The following is a 20,539-nucleotide window of genomic DNA, read 5'->3' as shown; positions in this document are numbered from 1 at the left end:
GTTCTTCAATTCTATGTTTGTTGCAGGGTGCTACAATTATTATAGTACTTTATTACATACCAGTAGTATTACATGTAGGATGCTGCTTTTGTCTGAACAACCATGAACATCTGTGGGGAACAGGTTTCGATAAAGGATAGGCAGAAGATCTTACAGTTTGTAAAATATTGTTAGAATATGCTATAACTGCAGAACTGATACTAAAGCCAGTAGAGGGTGCTTTTGTTGTGTTATATCCTCAGAGTAGTTTACTGAGAAATCACATGTTTGTAATGCACATTGAATGACAATCTACATGTACATGGGCAAGAACTGCAAGCAGATTTCTTTAGCTCATATTTATAGATAATAGTTAGTTTTGCTAATCTAGGTAGTACTGCTAAGTAGCATGTCGGCAGAACGTCCTGCGCCTGCACAAACCCCCGATTTTTCACGGATTTCGTTGGATTTTTGGTCAACGTTGCATTAGAATTTTGCCTGTTGCAGACAATATTTTTTCCGGCACAACATTTGGAAACTACAGAGTGTTAATCTTATATGATGAATACGTTACGGGTTTCGCGCAGGTGCAGCATGCCGACATGCTCTCCTAAGTCAGGTAATATTGTTGCTTCCTGCACCTCCTCTCATCTGGAGAAATGAAGTGCAGTTCTTGGTGAATCTTGAAATTCGAATGTTGCAAATTCCTCACAGTATCGAGGCTTATAATAGATAGATTTTAAACTTTTGGGAAGTGTTTGAAATGTCCAGATTATTTTTGCTTTTAATTAAAACTTGCTACAAGGGTGGCAGTTCATTGGATGGAATGTTCTTTTTGAAATTCCTGAATAAATCTGTAGTTGTGGTAATTGGTTGTGCGTGATGTGTCTCCAAGTTGCATTAACAATCATTATATAGTACTGGGGTGAACATGGTAGAAATATTATATTATGTCTATTGCTCCATACCTGTCCCCTAATTAATCCATCTCTCTCTACATTGTATATTAGTATAAGCCACCACAGTTAAAACATTACAAGTTTTTTATAATTAGTTTTATTTCAATCTTTATTTTCCAGATTGATCAGTTAGCCACTCAGATAAAAAAATACAAAATCAATACCTAAAATCTTCAACACACTCTGAAAAGAAATGCATCACTGTCAGTGATTAATCCTACTTAATATCATCAGTGAAGGACTGTTGCCTTCCATCTTGTTAAAACAAACTAAAATGGATGAACTTCCCCTTTCTAAATCATCTAATACGTGGTTTCTCAACCATGTTACAGATATTCCCTGCATCTGGACAAAAAAAGAGTCAATTTCAATTAACCTTCTCCCTGCTGTCTCATTGGATCCCATATTAACCAATAGAGAATTGATAGTCAAATGACTACTTCAGTGTACTAAAGGTTAAGTTTCTTAGCTCAACAACATGGAATGCATTCCATGTTGTTCCACAGACGAAACCGGTCTTGTGACAGGCTGAATTAAAGTTCTAAACAGGCTCCAGGTGTCTTACTGACAAACAACTGCATGAGAGAGATGTCAGTTCGTTTGAAGAATGAATCCACCTCTACTACATGTATATAATGACTCTCAGTCTCAGTCACTGACGAAAGCTAGTGGACACTAGCTAGTGGATACTAGCTGAAACATCTGACCGTTTCCAAAATCATATCCAGTTGCTTGAGTAACTGCTTTTTGGCGTATTGTATTACCTGGATGTCTAACCTTCATCGACGTATATATGGAATGTATTCCAAAATAAGTAAGAAAAGAGACAACAGATGAGATTTGTACCTAAGAGGCTAGCTAGTCATCCACTAGTTCCCCGTAGTAGGCTGTGACTGTCTTCAGCTTCCTGTTGAGGAAGTTCTGCTCCACCTCCACCTTCCCTCCCGGTCCTGCCAGGGACACCAGCTGTACAGCAGGCAGGGAACAATGGTTTAGGCTCAGTTTTAGTAGGAAACACGTGTCTGTTACTAGAAAGGTAACATTTGTAAAGCAAATGCATAATGTTTACCTTCACAATTAGTCTAGCCTAACAAACTACAACTGCTCTGTTTCTTGTTGCTCAAACGGATTCATATATAATACATGTATATGGTGAGCAGGCACCATAGCTCTACATAACGTAACCCAACACCACAGGCTGTCTGCTACAATGCTAGTTACATTTGTACCATGGTGACAAATGTCTAGTCCAGGTCACTGACTTTCTTTGTTTGGAGAAGAAGAAGAGGAAGAAACAGAGTAAAAACAATACAAATATAAACAACACTGGAAAGCTACTGTAAGTTAGTGCTTGAACTTACATTGAAGTCGATAGTACAGAAGAATATGAAGTTACCTGCTCTACATCTGCATTTCTGGGCACAAAGTAAGCGATGTTGTCAGTTATGTGCTTGGTCTTCTCAAATATCTCAAAGGTGAGAATGTGTTAAGGAGTCATGAAAAAAATCTCAGCATGCAACAGAGCTTCTTGTTTTGTTTTTTGCTGAATTCATCAACAGATTGGGTTGGAAAGCAGAGTCCCAATAAAAGTATGATTATCCCAAAATCTTCTACTTACTACATGTAGTAGTTTGCAATCTATAGGTTGGTTACTTTGAAACTTGCATCTACATTATTCTCATCTAACTTATGGTAACATCTATATTATGTCTGAAATAGAAAGTCATTTGCTATCATTGTCATTAATTTTGAAGTACAATAAATGTCTGATGTATCATCAAACAGATGAAACAGTGGGTAACAGCAGAGTGGTCGAATCGGAACCAAAAGGTGCCTTTTGCCTGACATGCCACCGATCTTGTGCCCTTGAAAAGGCACTTAACACGACTTTCCTCACTTAACTCAAGTGAAAATGAGTATTGTCTTGTCCTGTATTTATCCTCTGTGCTGGTGGTGGCATAAAATAAGTTGATATAACTTGAGTGTGCTGTACATGTCATCGTGTTTAGTCATGAAATGTAAATATATGAAGAATATAAAAAAAAAAAAGATGAAAAGGATATCCATCAGGAACCATCATAGTCTTGATGTCAAAGACGTCGGCGGTGAGGTAGTCTGGACCCCCCCAGGGTGGGCTCAGGAACACCACGTCAGCCTTCAGCCCCCTCGACAGCCGTAGGTAATCCCCCTGCAGGAACTCTATACGATCCGCCACGCCGTATATGGCAGCGTTGTGTCGGGCACACTCCAGCTTCACCGGGTCTATGTCGATAGCTATCACTGTGGAGAAACATGGACATGTACAGGTTATCATGAAAGTTCATCTGTGTTGTTAGTAATCATACTCAATTCATAGTAAAATGTTGAACTTAATTCCAACACAAGGATTACACAGAGATCAAATTTTAAATGGCCACTGTCGCCTTCATCAGGATAATTAATGACCAAACACTTCAAAACGTAATCTCGCGAGAGTTATGGTTACAGACGTGACCTTATTGAGAAACCTGCACATATGATCAGTATTGTGGAGGACAAAATCTTTGTTACAACCGTTACGCCAAGTACTTCAGTGTAACAGACCTTGGCAATGTTGTGCATTGGGCATAGCAGAAAGCTCCAGACTTGTGGTTCTCATCATTGGTGTTTATGATTTTGAATGCTAACAGTCAGGTTCAAGAAATATTGAGACAAGCACTGCAATGTACATGTACTACCGTTAACACATTTAGCTCTCACCTCAACATATAAAGTAAAATATAGTATCCTCCACAAAATATTGTCCCTGGCCTACTGAATAACGATCCTTCCGTCAAAGCAAAAAAAGTCAAAGCACCAGAAGCTGCTGACCTCTCTCACACGTGAAGGCAAACTGTATGGCGTTGCCCCCCACCCCACAGAAGGCATCTACGATCAGGTCACAACGACACCTCTCAGCAATGTGGTGGGCAATCTTCTCAGGTGTCACAGAAAACCAGCCCTCTGAAACGCAGGATCACACAACAATTATACCACTACCTGGCAGTTTTACCTCTGTCTAAAACAGCCCTCTCAAATAAACATGATTATACAGTAACTGTTACTATATAGTGGAACACAAAAACTATAAAATCATTGAAAGTTAACCTTTTACACATTTGCTTTCCACATTTTTTGACCAGACCAGATCAAATCACATTTTAAGCATACATGTAAGGACACAAATCTCTACCATGACTAAACTGGCGAGGTTCCTGCTGCATTGAGTCGCCCACACACCTTGTATAATATTATGTGTACATATTTGTAACACACTAAATTCACTAATGTTGTCTTTTACACCCACTAAATCAGTTATTTATGTTCCTTAGTGCCCTTACCTTCATTTCCCTTTGTTTTATTTGTACCGGTCACTTAACACATGTGCAGCTGCTAATAATCCAATTGTTGTTGGGCTAAGCAGTATGAAGGAAGAAGAAGAGATGATGAAAATTAAACTGTTCTCCAACTCAACAACAAAAACAACTCACCAGAAATTTCCGACTGAATCACTCAGTCTTCATCAGCTTTATGACCCACAAGCACATGACTTGTCCACAGCACTTGGGTAATAAGACTGATGAAGACTGGTGACTAAGAGTCATTTTCATTGTTGAGTTGGAGAATTATAGTTTAATTTTCGTCATGTATTTTACCAACTCAGATGACCTTCGAATTCCATGCTAATAAGGAGAAGAGATGCTATCATGAAAGTTCATCTGTGTTCACTTGGTAGTTACATGTTTAAAGTTAAAACTTCTGGTCCAACACAAAAAATTCTCTCACCTAGAGCTTTCGACCAGTCACTCTGGTCTTCCTCAATAGACTGACCCAGTGTTGATGTCAGACTTCAAAGAAGCCACGTGACAAGCTTCAATGGGTCAGCCTACTGAGAGGAAGACCAGAGTGACTGGTCGAAAGCTCTAGGTGAGAGAATTTTTTGTGTTGGAACAAAAGTTTTAACTTTAAACAAGAAGAAGAGATGCCTGTACCTCTGTCCATCTTGATGCCGTGGTCAAACTTGGAGAAGAGCCTGTATCTCTGGGCCCAGTACTTCATCATCTCAGGATCATCTTTAACATCTGGGGGCATGGGCAGCGGAGGAGTCATCGGTCTTCTTCTTCTCTTCTTTCTCCGTTTCTTTAGTGGACCTGCAGTAGTGGTAGAAACACTTTTTTTCAGTGCTCTGCAATATTGCAGAATGTCACTGTTGTTCTGCAATATATTTGAATATACTTTCTGCAAATATACATGCACTTTTATGCCCTGACTCAAACCAATACAAAAGTGCATGTTGGCAAACATTTTACATGCAATTAACATGACTGTATTCTTTTATACATGACTGTATTCTTTTACAAAAATACAAGCATAACTAGTATGTCTTTAAGTCAGCAGTAAGCACAAATCTCCTAAACTAATTATACAGACACCATTGAACTCCTATCCTGATTTTGCAGGTTGCTTAATTTTTCTTCTGCAACATTGAAAAATTCTCTGCGAAATGCAGACTGCAGATGGGTATTTCTGACACTGACCTAGATTTGAATCTGTGGTACCTTCTGCTGGAGCGTCTATTGGGAGTGTTGAACAGTCTCTACTGAGAGTGCACAGTGGACTGTCTGTTTCCACTGCTTCCGGTCTGGGTACATGAGGCATTGCTTGGCAGGAGAAAGTGTCAGTTTCTTCTGAAGAATCACTCTCACTTTCTGTCTCTTCACCTTCACTTTCATCTTTCTTGGCTTGCACATTTAAGGATGACGCTGTCTCCTTGCTGATACTGTCTTCACTCTCGCTGTCACTCGAATCTGAGGAGCTTGAATCTGTCCTGAGTGTACCTTATATATGGCAAGAAATTGGACATGAAAAACTATGGAAAAACAATGAATTCTCATGGGTGCAATAATATTTAATATCAGAGTGAGTAATCAAATCTGGTTACTTTACGTAACTGCTTTGTAAGATTTGGTTAAGATTCTAAAATGTGCTGTGTTTTTCTATGTCCTATATTTGGCCACAACTGGTGTACCTGGCATCAGATGTCTGCTTTCCTTCTCTCCTGACTGTCCTGAGAAATGTTTGTCACCCTCCCCTGCCTGAGATGTGGACGGTTGTTGGACATCTAAGTTCTGAGAGGGGCCCTCGAGATTTCTCCCAGCTGTTGTTTCTAGATATAACACAGAACAGAACATTTTAGGCATACATAGACATGTTTACATAGATACTGATTAAAAAAAAACAATTCTAAATTATCACCCCACGCACCACGCACGTTAAAGAACCCACCGCACTTGTCGAAAAAGAGTAGGGGTCCTTCCCGGTTTGAGTGGTCCCAGTCTGGTCTTACACAGCTTGTCATGTACGAAACTGGAGTGTTACGCCCAAGATGGTTTACCAGTTATTCGAAACAAACAAACAAAGACACCTTTAGTGACAGCCTGTAGGAAGTCTCGGACCCTCCCCACCACAGGACTCATCTCACAGAAGCTCACCTCACCGTCTGCATCAAACCTGGACAGAAAGATGGATCATAAGCAACATTCATGTGAGGTATACATTATAACATATCATTGCTTATTCAATATGCACATTGTTGACAAAACTCTCACACAGACATAATGACATCATAAACACATATTAATTACATCACTAAATACACTTCAGATACAGGACACACACACTGCCACAACACATAATACAAAATCTTGGATACCAAACAGGATTACTTCTAGAGAGGCATAAAAGAGGCCATATACATCAGGGCACTTCAACCATTGCTCAACCGGGACGGGGGGCGATATCGACTTCAGACAACCTTTGACCCTTTGCTGACGTCACACGTGGGAAAAATCACATGTCCACAGCATTTGGATCAGATAGCTGAGGAAGACTGAGTGATTTGTGGAAAACTCCGGTGAGTGAAATTTATGAGTTGGAGAACAGTTTAAATTTTTCATAATGTAATTTACCAACTCAGATGAACTTTCACGACATTGAATACAACTGACAGTCAACACCTTCAAGTCACCCCAACCCTCCCAGATGTAGTTGGGATACACTAGTGTGGCCACTCTCCATTGCACCAAATGTCATACATGTGCATGTATAAAAGGACTAGCACTGTCTGATACATGTGTTCTAATAATCATTTCAATCTTAACGTAATGAGATCAGTTCTCACAAATTTACCAGTCTCTTACTTCTGAAAATAGTTTCATCAGGTTGGTAGAGTTTACAAATGTACGCTATAAAGGTTTTCTTTAACACAACCAATCTTGTCTTACCTTGCTTACGTATCTGTGTCTATCAGACACCTTCCTTCATCAGAGCTTATGACTGGAGTTCTGCTTCTCGCCGCTATATGTAGCCGTCAGAAACTCTGAGGAAGGTGTCTGATAGACACTGAAATGTAAGCAAGGTAAGACAAGATTGGTTGTGTTAAAAAAAAATCCCTATAGCGTACCAATCTCTTGAAAACACGTGACCCACCTGATGTGTGTGCGACTCGGTGTGTGGACGCTCAGCACCTTCGTACGCTTCCGGACTTTTCTCTGGTGGAAGTTGACGTGACCGTGAGAGAACCTCGGCAAGTCTTTAAACCTGGTCAGGAGACACACAAAAAAGGTATTAGTAGCAGCACATTCTTTAAGTGTTACTAACTTAAAGGCATAAACTGTCTTGTCGTATTTGATATTAACCACATTTGGCCCATCAAAAAAAATGTTGTGTTTCCTGTTCCCCGACCAACCCTAGATAAACCTGACGACCCTAGTCTTTTTTTTGTGTGGACCCCTGCAAGGGACATTAATTTTTCGAGCTGATCAACCTTTTCTAGCTCCATGATCTGACACCTGAGTGATGAAACATTGTACAATCGGTTTTCAACATTGACATTAAAAACGAAAGTATCCTCATGCAAGTTTTACTTTGTTAAACTGTATTAAATTTTGGATAACTAGAGATTGCCAAAGTTTAATAAAAAAGAAACAAAAAAATCACTACCTACCAACCCTAATTTTTTTCAAGACTGAAACAGAAAAGACAACATTTTTGCCTAGGCCTTTCCTACTCATTGCCACATCTACAAGACCTAACTTTTACCTTGCTGCAGGCGGCCGGGCGAATTTTAGGCCGATGACATCAAAGGCTGACTCCATCCTGGCAGCCGGGTCAGAGGTCATCTGGTCTTGTTCTGAGGTCGGGTCAGTCGCCTCTCCCTCTTCCCGTTCCTCCTCTGCCTGTGATGCTGGTGTTTCCTCTTCATCCAGCTCATGGCTAGAAATGTAAACAAAATCAAGATACTCAACAAGATACAAGTATCAAATTTATGTTTACCGAAGGAAAACATTGTTTTTGCTCTGGTTCTTCTTCCTCTTCTTCTTCTCTAAACAAATTAAGTCAATAACCTGAACCATAGGTCTATCACCATGGTAACTAGTGTTTGGTTACATCATGTTGCAATTTTATAGCAGGAGGGATTTAGACTGGGTATTAGAATGTGTTTGAGTAAGAATTAACAGAGCAGACCATATGCAAAGTCAAACATTTGCGTTACCTAGTCTAGTAACTATTAATTTTGTATTTGTTGCCAACATACCAACCGTTACAGGTTAAATTCAATTTTAGAATTTATTTCTGTTCAATACCTCCTTTTCATCTTGACTCGTCTCTCTTCTGGAGGGTCCTCATCATCATCTGTGTTACCATGGTGACTGCCACCTGGTGTGACAGAGTTGACTGTTGTCCTGTGGTTTGATGTAGGCTGGACATCTGTGAAACACAGAAATCACATTTGATCATTGTTAACCCTTGCCCTATGGAGCCCATATATTTGTGGGTTGCACATACAGTACCATCTATATAGTTCCCTGTATATGTATGACTTGGGGGTATGTATGATTTGCAGCAAAACGCAATGAATGCGGAAGTACCTACATACAAGTAACCGCAGGGCAAAAAAAGTCAAGGGTCTATGACCCGATTAAGACATCAAATTATTTGAAAATAGTGTGTAAAAAATGCCAGCAAGACAAGGGTTAAGTTATGAAATCATAAGCATTTTAAAGGGGACTAAATGCTTGTAATGTTATAAACAATAAATAGTGTGACATTTGAGATGTTATTTATCATTACCTGATTCTGGTCCAGTTTTAGTCGATTCTTGTTTCCTTTTTTCTCCCGTTTGGCCATCACTGGGCTCTGCACACTCTGTCTGGGGAGAAGTGACAGTCTCCTTTATCGATATCCTTTCCCATCGGTCAGATTTTTCAAAGTTCTTTTCAATGCAGTTCTCTGATTGGCTACTGACCTGTTCCTTTGATTGGTCAGGTATGTCGGGCACAGATTCTGATTGGTTACTGACCTGTTCCTTTGATTGGTCAGGTATGTCAAGCACAGATTCTGATTGGCTACTGACCTGTTCCTTTGATTGGTCAGGTATGTCAAGCACAGATTCTGATTGGCTGATTTCTCTGGTTCCCTTGCATAACAACACATCACCCTCTTTTTGACTTGAGGACTTTGATTCTGATGATGGATTGTAATATTGATCAGTGGTGATATTTCCCAACGTGGAGACTTCTTGACTATGAACTTCTGGTCCAAGATTGCTTCCCTGTGATTGGTCCACTCCTGTTTGATCCCACCAATCAGAAGGCTGCTCCTTCCCTGTCCAGTGCAGGAACTGCTGATATGTTTGGTAGTAAACCCCCCACCAGTGCTCCTCCCACAGTCTTTGGTCCTCCGATACAGCCTCCGTATCCCCTGTTTCTCCTACTGCTATTGGATGCACCAAGTCAGCACTACTACTTGTAGGCAGGGCCACTGATTTTTGCTGAAGTGTTATATTGCCACTGTTGCTATCACCATTTGACTGACAATGTCCAGTAGTTGGTACCGTGCTTGCTACGTGATGACCATTACAATGTTCTTGGGCAGTGCTGTTTTGTGAGGACGTAATCTCACCATTCTGCTGAGAGAAATCTGTTTTACTCTTTTCGGTAAACTCTGTTTCCCCTCTATCTGTCTCTAGATCTGTTGCTTGGCAACTAGTACTAGTCTCTCCAGGATTGCCTTGGTGACCATTGCCACCGTGGTTACCTGCGTATTCTGGATACCTCTCAGACCAACTCTGCCACACAAGGTATTCCCCATAACTTGTCCAATAGTCTTCCCACTGCAGCTGTAGGTCAGCACAGGAGTTCTCCCTGGCTGCCACGACTTCAGAAGTCGGAACTTCTCCCCCAGACAACTGCAACTCATCGTTGTAGATATTTTCATCCTTCGTAGCGACGTGGTTGGCATCAGCATACTCATAGCTGTTGTGGTATTTGTGGTTCCTTTTACTTTTTGAATGGCTTGATCTTTCCCACCTGCTCTTGTTGCCATAGTGCTTGTTTGTCATCTAAAATGGGATGTAAAAGTATTAATAAAACAATATTACAACAGCAATAGCATGTCTACAGGCATTATATTTCCTCTAAAACAAGCTGATGAGAGAATATTCTGCTGGTGATTTTCATACTCTTAGACATAGCTTAAGACATAGCATAGCTTTAGACATAGCTTTTTTTTTTATTATGTGCATTTTGAAGTTATTTTGTACTGTTTCTGTGTTCTTATATACTTTTAATTTGTAATTAGCCTTCAGGCAGGAATTTGCAATAAACTTATCATTTAATAAGTTACCGGTACAGGTAATATTCTCCCACCTTTTGTGTGCTTGTTCCGTCCCCATGAAAGCAGGTGGGCAGTCCCATGGCCAGCATCATGGCCGTCTCCTCATCAGCAGCATCAGGACCAGTCTCCTCCTCACTCTCTCCTCTCTCTCCTCTCTCCACACTAACAGGGTTCTCTAAGGATGCTGCAGCATCTCGTCTGTAAATTGATTTGTCTTCTTTTGTCTCTGACTGAATTGGAATCGTGTCATTAAAACTTTGCTGCCTACTATTTCCTACGTCACACGCCCCTCTACTGTCAGTAGAGCACCTCACAGTGTCAGTTTCTTTACCATTATTGTTCTGAGAAGAATTTATTCTGTTGATGTTAGGATCTGTACAACATCTTGATCCGCAGACTTCGCTACTGGTGCAGCCGGCAACATGTCTGTCATGATCTTCTTTACAACCGTGAAAAATATGTGAGACTTCTTCACTTTCTTCTTCACAGTAGTTGTTCTCACTATCAGTCCTTTCGCCACTTTCATCTTCACTGTCAGTTTCACTGGAGCTTTCATCTGGTTTGCCTTCAAGGCCCAACTTGTACTGCCAGAAATCACTAAAAAAAACAGATCGCATCAAGTATTAAATCCTTTGGTAAAGGTTAGACATCCAGGTAATAAGATAAGCCAAAAAAACAGTTACTAGTACTCAAGCAACTGGATATGATTTACAATTTAGAAACCATCAGACATTTCAGGTAGCATCCGCTACCTTTCGTCAGTGAGACAGTGACACTAGAGACTTGCAGGGAAAATGCAGGTTTATAAGCACCAACTATTGATTGATATGCAAATAGGTGAAGACTGTAAAGTTCAAACTTACTTGAGAAACACCCGGGTACAGCAGCAGGTCACGGCCTCTGACCTCTGACCTCCATCCAGGTACATCTTGACGTCTGCTACACGGTTCCACTGGAAGTTGAACGGCTTCATGCCCCGGTCTGAGCCAACAGGTTTATACAGGAAATACAGTAAACACCATGTCCCACGATATATACATCATATAATGTTAATGTTATATGATGTATGATGTGTTACATATAACGTTAATGTTATATAACGCCTATAACATTTTAATCAGGAATGCTATGCTAGTATCTTTAAACCTCTAACAGTTGATGTTGTTGTTGTTGTCCTTGTTTAACGTCTAATATATATACCTTGAGAATACCAACGTGGTCTCTTAGAGCTGGTTTACACTTCGTTCTGAAAGTTCAGAGTCAATTGTATCTCTTTCTTAGGTACACAAGTGTACACTTGGTGATATCAGTTGAAGCACTTTCATGACTTATGTACATTTAACCTTACCTAGTAGTACCCCAGTTATATCTCGTTCTGAAAAGTCACTTGCTTCCTTGCCTACTTCTAGTCTGAGATACCGGGGGACTTATATCTTTATAATTGTAATCAGTATTTATATAAGATAAGACTAGTACATGTAGTAGTAGTTTCTAAACTCTACTGGCGGACGTCGGACGCAGTGTGCCCCCCTCCCCACCACTTGCACAGCACAGCATGTGATCATCGGCCTAAACACCTCCAGTCAAGTAATATTTTCACGTTTTCCGATCACGTATAAGTAGTACACTCTACTCACCTTGCTGATGTTTAAGAAAATAGCGGAACAGCGAAGCCCTGGAGACAAAAAATCACCAGCAGACCTCCAGGGAGCACACGTCTTGGAAGAGACGACTTTTTCATAGCGAGGAGTTGTTCGATTAATGACAGATAATAAAAAGAATAACCACGCAAATTATATCTTTATATAAACCTTCGACATATACTTGTATTGTTTTAAAGTTATAAGATGCTAAACTAGCCGAATCATGTAAATTATATTAAAGCTTCTTCAAAAAACTGAACATAGGTATAATGGTTTGGTCTGACTAACCTTTGACCTTTTATTTACAATAGCCGGAAGTCAGTGGTAGGTGTGTTTTGTTTTGATGGGGTATTCTCATTCTCACCTGCCGTACCGTTATACCTGTCCTGTCACCTGGGGCGCAGGAGTCCTTTACTCATGGCCGCCGAACAGGTAAAGACAGTTTTGATACACTCTGACTAAAGTATGAAAATTTGACTTTAGTGTGTAACGTTAATGGTGATAGAAATAAACTCAAATTATACTGACAATAGACTCAAACATACACACATACACACACACACACACACAGTCAGACAAAATAACTACATGTAGGTAAACGAACCCTACCTTAGTTCAGGTTCAATCTGTATCTTCTTTCGTTTGAAATGTACATGTGTGTGTGTATATGTGTGTGTGTCTGTATGTTTGTGTGTGTGTATGCATGTGTGTGTGTGTGTATGTGTGTATGCGTATGTGTGCGTGTGCATTTGTGTGTGTCTGTGTTTCTGCATACTTGTGGTCAGCATAACTTAAGGAGGCCTTAATATAATGGATTAAGGTGATATTTGGTATTGCAAACCACAAAAAATCGTTTACAACATGAAAATACATACTTCTTTTAGAATTATACTAAGTAATAAATATCAATACAACTTACTTTAAGGTCAAGTGTAGTTCTTTCAGGTTGCATGGACCGTACATGTAATGTATTGGTTTGAGCAACATGTATGTAAGATGCTTTACTCCTCACCAGAATAGTACAGTTGTGGTGACCTGAGAATACAAACTGTCAGTCAGAACCAGGTCAACCCTGTAACCTGACCTGTGAAACCAGAAGTGTCCTGAGCCACAGTCACATGCCACTGTGAGGGCAAAGTGTCACGCCCAGGCCTGTTTCATACGCTACAAAAATAATGTCTAGTATTTGAGCTATGCAGACACGGAGTATGCTGGCTATTCAGTGCACCGTGTGGTACAAGTGGTGAAAGGGGAGATATTTTCTGTGTTTGGAATATCAACATGCTCCACCATGTCCTCCTTGCCAAAACGTTTGGTCGGGCAGTTCGTCAGAAAATCTGCAAATGAGGAGCAGAATGTGGAGTCAGCATCTACAGTGAGTGTTATTTTTGAAGGACAATTTAACTCCTATGTTTTTGTCTGTAACTCATGGCAGTTTAAACAGCGTACAACATGGAATTAAATCTTTACTTTAGACAACAGGCACGTGATATTTGGTCCCTTTCTTAGTACTGTAGCTGCTGATGTGTTGGTGTTTGTTGCTGGAAAGTCTTGTACTTTGTATTTAACAGTTTCTAAAAGCATAGGTAAGGTTTACTCTCCAAGCAGAAGTTTGGACTTTGGCTTATTTTGGGCACATTTTTATGCTCATTTCGTCCGGCTTTCTTTTTTGTACTGGGCTGGCATTAAAAAGATACCAGTAAAAAGAAAGCCAGATAAAAAGCCTACAACATGCCAAAAATAAGCCAAACCCCAAAATCATACTTTGTCAGGTATCTTGATATTCCTGTTTGGATGCAAGTGGTGCTGTTGTTAGCCTGGTTACCAAACCTATTATAGCTCCCGGGTCCTACATCCTCTCCGCAAAAATGCTATTTGCGGAGAGGATGTAGGACTCGGGAGCTATAATAGGTTTGGTAACCAGGCTAGCTGTTGTTGCAGACAGTGCCATTGCATCTTCTTACTTCCCCTACCTCACTCTCTTATGCAACTCGGTATATTTTGTCTCCCACCAGTTTTACTTCCCCTCTCTCGCTTTCTTATGCAACTCTTCATATTTTGTCTCCCACCTCAGTTCCCAAAGGTCATCGACCTGAACGTTGGCGGCGTCCACTTCACCACGTCGCTCTCCACCCTGCGTAAGTACGAGGACTCTATGCTGGCCGCCATGTTCAGCGGGCGCCACAACGTCGTCAAAGATGCTTCAGGTTCGTGAATACATGTAGTTTCATCAGGTTGGTAAGTCACTGAGTAAAGAGACTCTTTTTACACAACCAAGTCTTTTATTCAGCCGACGTTTCAGTGACTGCCCGTTACCTTCCTCAGGGACATGCATAATTATGTATAGATATGGAATGCATCTATAGCAGTGAACACTGAAAGCTGTGCTGCAGTGTAATGTGAATGAGTCAGAATTGCCCTGAGGAAGTTGACAGATGGTCACCAAAACGTCGGCTGAATAGTAGACTTGGTTGAGTAAAAAGAGTCTCTTTACTCCCGCTTCAGGTTGTTACTTCATCGACAGCGACGGAACCTACTTCGGCCACGTCCTTAACTTCTTAAGACGAGGCCAACTCCCGCCTTTGGACGTCTCAAAGCAGGTGTATCTCGAGGCGCAGTACTTCGGGATCGAACCGCTCGCGAGCAAACTACGGGAGACGCCGCCGATCATAGGGGAAAGTCGCAGGCAGCATTTTCTCGGGCAGTTTCCGAACTACTTCCAGACTGTTGAAACACTGATCCGACTTGCCAAGGAGACAGAACACCCGCTCAAGTCTTCCACAGTGTTGATCTGCTTGTACAGAAAGGAACTCGTCGGATACTCGAGACCGCACAAACAAGCAAGGTACTTAAAAATGTCGTCCGAAGACTTGGAGAAGGGAAGGAAGTTATTTAATGTGGATATTCACGTAGCAACACACGACTGTAAAGAAGGGCACGCCGGGGTAAACCTTGGACCGTGGGAGGTCGAAGTTGAGGAAAAAGAAGTGTTTAAGGTGATGCTTCAGGACCTGAGAAAAAGGGGATATTCGGTGAGAGAGAGCAGCGAGGCAAAACTGGAGGTGGGGAAGTGCCAGTGGTCGCACGAGTTTGGGCAGATGGCAAAAGTGTCGTGTGGAAAACACCTTTACGGGGTGGTTTTTGAATGGTGGTGAGATGTCTTAAATTAATATTATGAATACTAGTAAGGCCATGTTGATTTGATTATATGGATGACATCCTCTGGGAACCCCAAAACTGATGCGTGCGTGCGAATAAAAAAAAAGTTTTGCAAAAAAAAAAAGTTGCTTTCACTATGAAATCTACGTGGTCATGAAGGTTGAACAAATGACACAGAATATGTTATGGCGAACAATCTACTCTTCGAATTCATTTCTTTACATTTTTGTCTTTTTTCCTTTGATTTTGGCATTCTACGACATTGGTATCGTTTCTAAATGTTTTCCTTGCAACTTATGGTATATTTTTGCTCATTTAGCAACTGTTTTGCACGATTTACAGTTTGGTTGAAAACTTTTCTTTTTTTGAAACGGCCAAAAATTCATGCGCGCGCGGATGTCATCCATATAATCAAATCAACATGGCCTAAATACAAGTCCACGTGCAAGAAAATTTTGATACCAACTACATTTGTACTTATCTATGTAACTTAAATTGTGGATTATGTGGAATAAAAAAAATGGTACTGTAACACTGAATGTGCTAAAGGAGCCGATTTACATCATGGCCCATCAACCCTTTCTGAACCGTGACAGTAGTAGATTCCGTCTTCCCGCCACTTTTGATGCACTCCTGACGTCATCACACTTCCAACTTCCGGAGAGTCAGCAATTGCATCCTACATCTGACAAAGGTTTACGGGATCAACCGAAAATTTATGGTTTCTTCCTTGTGTTGGTACAAGTTTGAACTTTTTAACTACAAGAATTGGTTCCTGTAAAATTGCCCCACAGATTCACGCCACATAGACCAAGAGGATAATTGCAATGATTTCATCATCATTTCATAAGGCTCTATATAGCATGTGTTCTGTCATATCTAACAAATAATGTATTGTAAGTATACCTTAATGCCCAATGAAAATGAAAATTCTGATTCATACAACTGCCAGGCCTATGTCTTGTCTATATCTCATCTTCGACCGACTAAGACATCAGTTCTGTTTATACTACTATGGAGAATCTACTCGTAGATTTCCTTAACAATCTTCCTGAAGTAATCCTCTCCATAACGAAACACTCGGTAGGGATTAAGGTTGCCATAGCCCATAGTTTCGTCGTGCCGACCCGGCATGGATGCCATCTTGCGGAGGACCTCACGCATTACAGTCGTGTTAGATACCTTTTGGCGTAGGTCGTCACCACCTGGTCATAAACATAAATATAAATATAAGAGCTTTTAAGCATCAGGGTTTTTACCTAGAAACAGACATGCCTTACACTTTCTCAGTTTGGTACTGGAATAAAGCAGAATGGAAGTTGAGGAGATGGATTTGAAACAGGTTTAATTTAAGCGTGGAGTTAAAAAATCACATTTTACCCCCATGACTTCAGTGACGGCTTACCGATGTGATGGGCCGCCTTCAGTACGATCGCTGCAATGCCAGCCACAAAAGGTGTTGCCACAGATGTTCCTGACATGGGAACCGCAGCGTCTTCATAGGCGGAGGATGCTCCCCAGACGTCCTCACCTGTTAAGGTAGAAATTTTGATGTGTCAAGTTGGCAGGAGTGGGTTGGTGGGAGCACTTGGACAGTAACCTGTCGTGGGTAGCTTGGCACATCCTTTTTCTATCCCCCTTCCTTTGTCTATGTCTCAGTCACGCCGAAAGGTTAAAAAAGAAGAAAAAAAGAAAATAGTTAAAAAAACCTCCTGTCTCTCTTGTCTAGTTTTCACTTTTTCATTTAGTTATACCCCATATTTACATATTAAAAACGGGAAATCGGACATTGCATTTAGACATATCTATATCGAAATTACCGGTTGACATAACACAAATGCCATATTTTCAAGACAACCTCTCAAAAAGAATAGCTGGGTGCCCGAACATCTTAACTGGTTTTGGCAGGGCGATACAATACTTGACAGTTGAGTTGATATGTTCGAGACACTGCATCACTTATGGGTAAGCGTTTCATGTAAGCTCTTAAGCTCTCATTTCCAAACAGAATGCACTGTTCCCAAACAGCTGACAGGTAAGAGACGGGCAAACTGTTCTTAGAGGGGCCAAGCTAGATTTTCTGAGTAATACCCCCCCACACACACACACACACATACACATATACACACCACGTATCTAATCTCGCTATGATTGTTAACTATAGTTTGTGGTCACAATTATTACCAGGCGCCATAAAGTCAATCTCCCGGCCGGTCGGTGATGACGCAGACGGTTGTCCGTTCGAGTTGTGGCTGCCAACACAGATGACGTCGCCAAAACGGGCCGGAAATGCGATGTTGGTCTGCTGCCTGCGGCCATCGTTACTGGCGGCACAGATGATGATCTTACCTGCAATATGGTAATAAATAAAAGATGCAGCCAATCATAGCTTCCAATACTAATGTTACATTGCCCGATTCTAAAACCAGACATATTAAATATTTTCCTTTCATGCCCTACTCAGATATCAGTGTACGTTAAAAAACTCATATCTAAATCACCACGAAAGAGACACCATATTGTAAATACATGTAACTGACATATCTCTTGATTTACAGAATTGTAATAATATTCTCCTCAAGAAAACATTCAATAGATTAACTTTAATGTATAGCTAGTATCATTATGGATTAGCTTTAGATCTGTTAGAATAATAATAGTTTTATTTCAAATTCATGCCCGAGGGCTAATTGCATGAACAGAAGAAAAGAATATATTATATAAATATTCTGTTAGAATGATATTTTAGTATAGTTCATGTATCTACCCTTGTTGCTTCTTCTTTGCCATACATATACATTGTACTAGTTACAGTATTTGAGCAAAGAAGTTGATTTGATTTTGAAACAAAATATGGAGAAAACATTAGTTAAAATGCGATGTGAGACTGATGTCCTTTCTCAAGCTGATCGCCTCTTGGCGACTTCTTAAGGGGTTGTACGATGTAAGAGCTTCTGAATACACTTTGGGTGATCCCAAGACTAAAGATAAAATACCTTTAATGTTAGCTTCAGAGATGACATTCCGTAAGTCCGCATGGTAGGTGGGGAAACCTAAAGACAAAAAAATGATGTCCACTTTTTTGTCCGTCCCGTCCAGGTCCAGAATCCATCTGAGCCCGTTGGCCACCCATTCGGGCTTTACGGTGCCGTCATTGTCGGGTGCCACTACTTTGCCGAGGACGATCTTTGCAAACGGTGCAACTCCCGTCAGCCATCGGTCTTGAGCAAAAGGCTGTCTGTTATCGGGTGGTCCGCAGCTGAGATAGGTACAATTCAGTCAGAGTCGAACTTGAGCACAATATGAAGACCTTTTTCAAAACAGGCAATTCACAAGATAATACTTCTATTAGTCCACAGAAAGTATATGACCATAAAGTGTACTTGCCGTAAGCCTATGTGCCATACCTATATAGTATCTAGCCTTTTTACAAAATTTGTGGTATATGAGGTTATATTTTAAAGATATCAAAAACAATTACATTTACCTGGCTTTGAATCGCTCTCCAGCTGCTATGGATACACAGAACGTGCCGTGTCCATTACGATCAGCGTACAGATCACTTTCTCCACAATCCATTGGTTCCTCCCCACCCGTTGGCGTTGGAATAAAATTTTTAAGGGCCAGGATACGACCAGTAGGACCAAACGCCTGGTGGTTACCCATTAAACCTGTTGTGGAATAAAAATATAGCGAGAGTAAATGTTTAAAAATAATTATCTGATCAAGGACATTATAAACAATCTTATGATGGCCGTTGACCGTACTCCAAAGAAACGAAGCATAAATACATACCTTCACACAGTAAAATGAAAATAGAGCAAATTGAGCCATTTATTTGAATGTACCTGAATCTAATACGCCGATGACAATATTAGGTTCCGTTGATCTTGGATCCTCTTGACTTCTTTGAGTCTTTATTTCATTAATAGATTTAAGTGTCTCCTCTACGTGAAGAAACTTGTATGCGTGGTCTTGGAAAAACAAGTTTGTTGACGCGGTGGTGTCAGAGAACAGTGATGTCACGCCGACATCATGGCTTGCATAACCGCCTTGAAAATGCATTAGTGCGATTGGTTTTCCCGACTTCGCGCGTAGAGCTTGACTTGCCACCTTCTCATCCATGACATGCATGTACCTCCGATGATTTTTGATTGCGAACTCCCACACCGGAGGCAAGAAAATGGTTACATTTTTGCTCAACTCTGGAAACAAATCTTCCATCTTGATGCCTTCTTTGCATTCTGCATTTGGGAAGTAGACTTTGACGTTACCATGTACGCCATTGATCAGAGCGTCGGTGAGATACTTTACATCATTGGCGCAACGGGCATAGGGAGCGTAGACGTTTTCTACAGTCGCGAGTTTAGTCATTTGGCTGGCAAGATCAGTGTACGTCTTCCCGTCCTCCTCTATGCCACAACGCGACTCGCTGTATTCGTCTATCAAAGTAACCTTTTCTCCCGGTAGATAGAAATGTCGGATCCTTTCGACGCCATCCTGTTCAACTTTGGCCAGGAGGGGGTCAAAGTTAACGCTTGTAACGTCACGGTACAGGTACTTCGTGTCGATTGAGACGGTGTCCATGATAGGTTCGAACGTGAAATGATCAAGATGTTTCTCAAGATCAATGTCAAGGTCATTTATGTTGTAGGTATCAATGGAGAATCTAGAACCGGACGCCATCTGGGGATGAAAAGGTTAAAATCTGTGAAAACGTTCCAATACAAAAGACGCCCTCATGGTCAAATGGCATTCCCTCACGCAGCTATAACTAAAGACATTATGCCTCAGGTTTCTTTCCTTAAAGCATTTGTTTGTTTGTTTGTCCTAGCATGATTAAATCGCTTTATGTTTGCCGCCCGCCCAACATTCAGCCCCCCCCCCCCTTTCATGGTTGCCGTCCGCCCAACATTCAGCCCCCCCCCCCCGAAAAGGTAGGGAGGGGCCACTACGGCAAAGTTTGCGTTACACTTGGTTACACAGTCTATTCTTGTCCCATGTAGAACAATTTTCGCTCCCCCCCCTCCCAGCCACCTGTTCAGACCGTAGCCCGTAGATCAGGTTACAAATATTTTTTAAAAAAGGGCCAATCTCACCTTC

General features: G+C 41.0%; 3 protein-coding genes across 4 annotated transcripts; 1 reads left to right on the top strand and 2 right to left on the bottom strand.

Moving 5' to 3' along the window:
- Positions 1 to 1,173: 1,173 nt before the first annotated feature.
- LOC109482415 (trimethylguanosine synthase-like) lies at positions 1,174 to 12,338 on the bottom strand. The gene is made up of 14 exons (XM_019785127.1): positions 12,272 to 12,338; positions 11,498 to 11,615; positions 10,667 to 11,231; positions 9,090 to 10,359; positions 8,603 to 8,726; positions 8,058 to 8,231; positions 6,382 to 6,467; positions 5,986 to 6,123; positions 5,495 to 5,794; positions 4,949 to 5,107; positions 3,789 to 3,920; positions 3,002 to 3,218; positions 2,335 to 2,413; positions 1,174 to 1,904 (listed from the first exon to the last, which is right to left on the bottom strand). Exons 2-14 carry the CDS (start codon positions 11,605 to 11,607, stop codon positions 1,797 to 1,799), a joined length of 3,462 nt encoding a protein of 1,153 aa, XP_019640686.1. The 5' UTR covers positions 11,608 to 11,615; positions 12,272 to 12,338; the 3' UTR covers positions 1,174 to 1,796.
- Positions 12,339 to 12,547: 209 nt separating this feature from the next.
- On the top strand, positions 12,548 to 15,465 carry LOC109482422 (BTB/POZ domain-containing protein KCTD7-like). 2 transcript variants are annotated; one of them, XM_019785134.1, is made up of 3 exons: positions 13,405 to 13,652; positions 14,352 to 14,484; positions 14,783 to 15,465. In XM_019785134.1, the coding sequence occupies exons 1-3, from the start codon at positions 13,569 to 13,571 to the stop codon at positions 15,430 to 15,432; spliced, it is 867 nt and encodes a 288-aa protein (XP_019640693.1). In that variant the 5' UTR covers positions 13,405 to 13,568; the 3' UTR covers positions 15,433 to 15,465. The 2 variants fall into 2 exon arrangements, 1 of the variants encoding a protein (XP_019640693.1); XR_002140946.1 differs by lacking the exons at positions 13,405 to 13,652; positions 14,783 to 15,465 and adding an exon at positions 12,548 to 12,709 and having other exon boundaries at positions 14,352 to 14,479.
- Positions 15,466 to 16,459: 994 nt separating this feature from the next.
- LOC109482200 (subtilisin-like protease SBT6.1) lies at positions 16,460 to 20,023 on the bottom strand. Its single transcript, XM_019784894.1, is given in 6 exon segments — positions 16,460 to 16,641; positions 16,842 to 16,967; positions 17,621 to 17,785; positions 18,433 to 18,695; positions 18,918 to 19,107; positions 19,285 to 20,023. Coding segments are annotated over 6 exon segments (1,665 nt in total).
- Positions 20,024 to 20,539: the final 516 nt, after the last annotated feature.

The sequence above is a fragment of the Branchiostoma belcheri genome, unplaced genomic scaffold, assembly GCF_001625305.1.
Source record: "Branchiostoma belcheri isolate BF01 breed outbred unplaced genomic scaffold, Haploidv18h27 scaffold6, whole genome shotgun sequence".
In the NCBI taxonomy this organism is placed as follows: Eukaryota; Metazoa; Chordata; class Leptocardii; order Amphioxiformes; family Branchiostomatidae; genus Branchiostoma; species Branchiostoma belcheri.
The sequence above is the reverse complement of the archived record's forward strand: the minus strand, read 5'-3'. Positions and strand labels throughout refer to the sequence as shown.

Excerpts from the sequence above, each read along its gene's own strand:
- LOC109482415 (XM_019785127.1), bottom strand. The coding sequence starts at position 11,607 with ATGAAGCCGTTCAACTTCCAGTGGAACCGTGTAGCAGACGTCAAGATG. Across the intron at positions 11,232-11,497 it reads TGTACCCGGGTGTTTCTCAA|TGATTTCTGGCAGTACAAGT; the intron begins GTAAGTTTGAAC and ends TGTTTTTTTTAG. Across the intron at positions 3,219-3,788 it reads TGCCTTCACGTGTGAGAGAG|TGATAGCTATCGACATAGAC; the intron begins GTCAGCAGCTTC and ends GTTTCTCCACAG.
- LOC109482422 (XM_019785134.1), top strand. The coding sequence starts at position 13,569 with ATGTCCTCCTTGCCAAAACGTTTGGTCGGGCAGTTCGTCAGAAAATCT. Across the intron at positions 13,653-14,351 it reads ATGTGGAGTCAGCATCTACA|TTCCCAAAGGTCATCGACCT; the intron begins GTGAGTGTTATT and ends CTCCCACCTCAG. Across the intron at positions 14,485-14,782 it reads CGTCGTCAAAGATGCTTCAG|GTTGTTACTTCATCGACAGC; the intron begins GTTCGTGAATAC and ends CTCCCGCTTCAG.